General features: G+C 39.2%; 1 protein-coding gene across 5 annotated transcripts in view; it reads right to left on the bottom strand.

Annotated features, from left to right (window-relative positions):
- Positions 1 to 1,077: 1,077 nt before the first annotated feature.
- The window catches only part of dock4b (dedicator of cytokinesis 4b), a 203,359-nt gene continuing 198,071 nt past the window's right edge, over positions 1,078 to 6,365 (bottom strand). For 4 of the 5 annotated variants that reach the window (XM_015050132.1, XM_015050133.1, XM_015050134.1 and 1 more), the window contains one exon: positions 1,091 to 3,610. In XM_015050132.1, coding sequence (XP_014905618.1) covers positions 3,155 to 3,610 — 456 coding nt within the window. In that variant the 3' untranslated portion in view covers positions 1,091 to 3,154. Of the gene's footprint in view, positions 3,611 to 6,365 lie in introns of all 5 variants that reach the window. The other variant, XM_015050131.1, reaches the window with a different exon arrangement.

Here is a 6,365-nt window from a genome sequence, read left to right on the forward strand (position 1 = left end):
AGTCAACTACAACACAGGCTGGTGTAAAACTCATTAACCGCTAAGTCAGGATGTCATACAGCTGTTCATAACAAAGTGTATGACGATCTACGTCATGATTCTATGTTGCTGATTAAATAAAATCATATGGTAATGACAGCGTATGCATGTCTGAGCTAAGCGTATGACTATCTGACAGCGTATGCTGATCTGACTGAACACCGTGAAAAAAGCTTCAGTTAGCTAGCATGACATTAGCATCTGGGGAGTTGGCTGATGCGTCACTCCCTAAAAATTTGGACAAGAGGAGCTAACGTAGCTACAAAAGTACCCATTTAGCTAAGCATCTAATTTTCATGTTCAGTGTATCTCTTGAAGGCTACCTTCAGAATTTTTTTTAAAGAATCAAAATATATTGACTGTATCCAAAGAGATGCTCAAAATGCATTAGTTTTTTTTTTTTTACCTTATCAGAGAATATAAATAAGCAATTATAGCTCTCTCCAATTTTCTCATAATCTCTGCTAAAAATAAAAAAAAGCCTTAAACAATTTCGCGCTGAAAAGAATACTTTGCTCTTTAACAACAAGCTTTCAATACATCTCCCTTGCTACAATGTTCATTGTACATGGTGGCAAAAGGAACTTTGTCCTATCCAGGCTTACATACGTCTTCAAACTTTTTTATTATTCTGGCTGCAAATCAGAAATGAGTTCATTCAGGTTTGCATACTGAAATTGATTAAAAATGTCTCTTACAACAAATGTAATGGTTTGAAATCATTTCAGAGACATTTAGCTTTACATAAATTTGAACGTTTTATACTTCATGCCCTGCCATCTTTCATTTTTAATATCCCCACTCGGTGTCCATCTTTCAGTGGAACACACAAGACAGGCCAAATAAGATCGCTTTTCATGACTATGGAAAACCCGGTAGAGCTTGGCTTTTTTGTTTTTGTTTTTGTTTGTTTTATTGGTTAAATTAACATCAACTCCCATAAACATAATTACTCTACAAAGGTAACAATCGTGGGATACAAAACATCTTCCAGTGACTGCATCTTTATTCCATAGGGCAGTTTATTGAACTTGTAAATGAGTTAGAGTCATTGTGCATGACCTCCGTTTCTCTACACTCACAAAAACAATAAAAGTTTGAACATTTATAATAATTTGCTGCTTCAACATTACATTCAAAGCTGTAAATTGTTATAGCTACATCTTGTTAAAAACACAGTATTTACATTTAATTGCAATACACAAATTTCATATTTGGCATACTTACATTGATCTCTTCATAATTTACATGTTCTCAAGTACTGATTAATGTGAATATTTAATCTCAAAAATTCACAACATAGAATTAAAAAACAAAAGAAAATTAAAATACAAACAATGCTAAAGCTACCCAGTCCTCACCCACATCCCAAAGTTAATTTGCTGAATATTTATGCTGAACTTCCATCTAATTTACTAAACAGTGTGAAATGTGCCTGTCACAGGACAACTATTCATCGCAGCGACAGCTGAACAGAGCAACTACTCGTCGTGCAGTCTACTCACGTCCGTGTTTTTAATTAAACAGAAAGCAAATCTCAACTGTACAAATATTTGACTTTGATTTGTTTGAAGATATTCCTCCCGCCCCATCAATCCTCTTATTTCTGTTTTAAGGTCACTGTTTATTGCAAAACTCCCAACTCCATCATGACATTTGCTCGAATACAGTTCACTTAAAAAAAAGAAAAAAAAAAAAAGAAAAAAAAAATATTTCTTGTGCTTGTCTAGATTCAAAACTTATCGGGGGTAAAGTAGAGATTCATTTGGACTTTTAAAGGAAATTACAAGTGATTTTCAAGCATGTCTGAGCGGTTTCGCTTTGAGATTTGAGGTAAAAAGTAAAAATTATCGGATTTTTTCCCCCCCACTCCCAGTTTCCTTTGGCACAACGACTACTAAACCCCTCCACGCTCAAAGATGTGTTACCATGTACATGTCATGCAGAGAGAACAGGGTGTGTTCACATAAATGGCATTAAACTTATGCCGGCAAACAGTTTGAGAGCATGCATTTGGTCCTGACGTCATGACTTCACTTCACTGAGTTTAAAGAAAGGACAGTGTGTTGGTTTGCAAAAATGGCAGGTAAAAGAAATAAAAAAATTTTTTTAAAAAAATCACTCAAAGCGCCTCAGACCTGCTGTTACTGTGCCAAAGACGGATTCCTGCCTACAAACATGACCAATATGGTCACAACTAGTCGTGGGCCGATTATCGTTATCAAGGCATCCGGAGTCCGCTGCAATTTATTTTTTATTTTTTGCAATATATATATAACCAGGCTACAAGTTTTGCTTCTGTTCCGTCAGTTTACGCTATGTACCCTGAAATTGTATTTTTACTCCGTACCAAAACAGCCTCACATCGGCCCACGTCCAGTCACGACTACTGTACGAATTTTAACGCGAAGCACAAATGCAGCCTCTAAATTGAGAATGATTAAAGTTATAAGCTCTTTTTAGAAAATATTCTACACCCTTGCTTGAGAAGATATAACAATGAGAACACACCCTTGTCTTCCACACTTCACCGAAATGCATACTCGAGGCCTTTAGCCCCTTTTTTTTTTTTTTTTTCTCGCCAAACAGTATACAAATATACTGAGTTGTGTGTAAAAAAAGAAAACAAAAAAAAAACAACTAAATAATTAAAAAACGTGCAAGACTCACAGATAAAAGACTCTGTTTCCAATACTTAAGGCAAAAAAACTAATGTATACCAATATACATACATCTGAAATTGTTTCTGTCAAAATTGTGTTTTTTTGTTTTTTTTTTCTTCTCAATTCTAGAAGGTTTGGGTAAACATACGTTACGACTGGCCACGGTTTGTGGAGGAACCAGTGGGGAATGACCACGTCAGAGTCAATGCCTCTAGTAAATGTGGAAATGAACCGTTTCTGATCCGGTAAGTTTTACCTCTTTTTGCCAGCTTCTGACCGCCTGTTAAATCGGTGAGCCCGCCCCTTTTATCGGGAGCGTCGGGAATGCCGAACTGAGAATCACATAAAAAGTGAGTGCCGAGTAGAAAAGTGCAAAATACGCCAGTGTGTGTGTGTGTTCTGTTTTTTTTTTTGTTTTTTTTTAATTATTATTATTTCACCTAAACATACACCTATAGCTGGGACACCTTCCTGGGCAGGGGTCTCGGTCTCGGCACCCGAGGGTCGGCGTTCCCGTCCAGCTTCATGCTGCCTGTGCGGATCTGGTGAGGTTTGGGCGGCAGGGCCGGCGGGTCCGTCTGCGGCGGGATGGAGAGGCTGTGCGGGAGCGGCACGGGCCGGCGCGGGTTGTTCCTCTCGTACACGCTGTAGGGAGGCGGGGTCTTGTTCTCCCGGCGGATGGGCTCGTCGGAGCTGCCGGAGATGGAGTTCGGCAGCGGGGCGGGCGGCGGCAGAGGGTGCGGCAGGTGGTCGCCGGCGGGCAGCTCGGTGCCCGAAGCTTCGGACACGCTGCAGCGGCTCAGAGACGAGATGCCGCTGCTGTAGCTGCCGGACAGGACGGGCGAGTTGGAGACCAGGCTGGTGGACTGGCACTCGGTGGGGGAAGGGGTGAAAGGTGGCATGGCGGTCTGCGGAAGGACAAGGACGCACAGGGTAGAAGTTATTTTATTTATTTTTTTACTGCGTTAGCAAACTGGAATGTGCAACAAACTCCCTGCTAGGTCAAAATAAATCACATTTTCATCTGATTCTATTACTTCTGTTTTCTAAACGGTTACAAGATAAACACTTGCATTTTCACTGGAAACAATATTACAGTTTCTAGCCATGTTTTTAACTTTTCACAAAAAATGTGCAGCTTTCATTCGTCAGTATCAGAACACGCTGCATCGGCTGGAACTCATATCCCATTGAAGGTTGTCCATTTCGTTCACAAGGTAACGCAGACGGGCAGAGAAAGAGCTTTGTTAAAGTGGGTGACCTTCCATTGTAAGGTGAACCTTCCTGTTTGTTTATTAATGAACGTGCTCATTTGTTTCTTTCCTGTTTCGGCTGAGTTTTTCCTTTTTTTTTTCTTTATGAAATCTTATTTGTGAATCCCGATGCTCTGAACATTCCTGTTGCTGCTTTTATGATTGCTTCCAACTGTTTGTTTTTTTTTTAACTGTCTTTTACAATAATTTAACTGAAATTCAATGCACCTTATAAACAGAGACAATGTATGTACGGTATATACAAGTCAATTCAATCATGTCATAAAGATACAATTACGTTTGATCCTAGTTATAGAACGATGCTCACGAAACCAGATTCCACATAAATAGCTTGGTGTTAGCACCACCCATCTCTGGCGTTAAATTTTAACAGTTAAATTTTGGTATCACCTGATCAGAGCTCCTTTTCCAAACTGCAAACAGAAATTCTTATGATGCTGTCTCAACAATGATTTATTTTTCTGCAGTCATCCGCAAAGTCAAAATTTCTAATCTGTGACTGATTTGACCGGTGGCTGTTGCAGGTAACACATCACCTGCTGATACCTTCTCTACACAATCCCAACTTTAAAAAAAAAAGAAATACTTTCATTCTCATATTCTAAGCATATTTATTTAAAATTCAATGAAACTTGCCTTGGTTAAAAGTGCATAAATCTAAAGGTTAAACAATATAATAACCTCAACACATGCTTGTATGAACTTATAATTTGTTAATGCTACCCAAGTAATGAATTAGTGCAGTTGCACCTCTGTTATGCTGTTTGTAAGGTAGCAATAATAAATTGCACAAACAGAATCCAGTAAAAAAAAATAATAATAATAAAAGAGCACCAAGCTATTATACTCCTTTAATGGATCTGGTGCACAGTGATAAAAAAAAAAATACAATATGCTGCCCAATCCTACAAAAAAAAAGAAGAAAACTTTAAAATGTTTTTTTTTTTTTCCCCTAAGCAATTATGCCATGCTGCTAGTGTGTCTGCTAAACCTAATTGGATCCAGTGGACTATGGAGTTGATCAGTACACTTCACAGTACAAGGGGCATGCACAAAGAAAGGTAACCATTTGACATGCACAAGTGGAGAAACCTTATTTCATCTGGGTCAAGTTTGATAAAAATCTATAGACTTAATAAAGCGCTCATAAGTAATTTAAACTCGTTGCTTTATTTTTTTCTTCTTCTTCTTCTTTCACCCCAAAGAGAACGCTCTGACCAAACATTGTTTTTGCTCCTATACGGGCGAGCGAGTGCAGCGCTGTCAGAGCGGCTGCATCTATTTTCTGCAGGTTCACTGCTGCCCAAGGGTTTGCGGTGTGGTAATGGGCCCCCGGCTGCAGCCTCATGATGTGTGTGCGCTCATGCGCCGGATAATGCGGCTCTGCTCGGGGTCTTGCAGAGGATCGGTCGCCACGGCGTGTGGCTCGGCGCCGTGTGGCTTGGCGCTTCACTCCGGGCGTCTCCGTTTCGCCTCGGCAACGCGCGGCCGCAAACACGCTCGGCGGGCGTGGATGTGCCGCCGTCGCACACGAATCTGACTAAAAGGTGCCGCACACCGGGCACACAAAGTAATTGTCACGAGTGAGAAGACGGAGAGGTTAGCACTGTCTGTGTAAAAAAAAAAAAAAATCCAAACTACGGCGAGACCAGCCAGATGGAGACCAGTATCGGTGCTGCTGTTTTTACCCTCATTAGGAGCTCTCGCGGTGCTTATTTAACCTTTCCTCAAACTTCTGCAGCTTCGACTGGCTGGTGTTAACTAATAAGAAGCTCATTAGTGAGAAATCTGAGCATGAAGTCAAAGCAAGAATAATCCGTTTGTTTGCAGACAAAAAAAAAAAAAAACGGAGGTCAAAGATACTAAATGGTTGTTTCAACACCTCGGCTGATTGATGCTAAAGGGAGCGTTTAGTGCGTCTAACTAACAGGTCTCCTCGCTGCATTAAAAGCAAAGTCTTTTTCATTTACAGTGCGATTCAAAACTATTCATAACCAAGAATTTTTCACCCAGAGTGTTTTAGAATTTAACCACAAGCTTCATTTTACAGCAATTTCATCAGATGACCATCCCACCGTAACCTGCAGGCTAGGTTATAAACTGTCCAGAACTTTTTGCAGTAAACGATAAAGTTGTTTTGAGACAATTTTCAAGTAATATAGTTGCAATAATGGCACAATAGTGCAAGTACACATTGTCAAGGATCAATAACCTTTAAATTACAATCAACATTGACAGACTAGGACTGGAAGACATTTTAAACACCCAAAATAAAGAAAACAACAGACACTATATATATATATATATATATATATATATATATATATATATATATATATATATATATATAATATGGTAATATATATATGTATATTTTTTTATTATCAAA

The sequence above is a fragment of the Poecilia latipinna genome, unplaced genomic scaffold (genome assembly GCF_001443285.1).
Source record: "Poecilia latipinna isolate Pla-1442-1.1 unplaced genomic scaffold, P_latipinna-1.0 Scaffold976, whole genome shotgun sequence".
In the NCBI taxonomy this organism is placed as follows: Eukaryota; Metazoa; Chordata; class Actinopteri; order Cyprinodontiformes; family Poeciliidae; genus Poecilia; species Poecilia latipinna.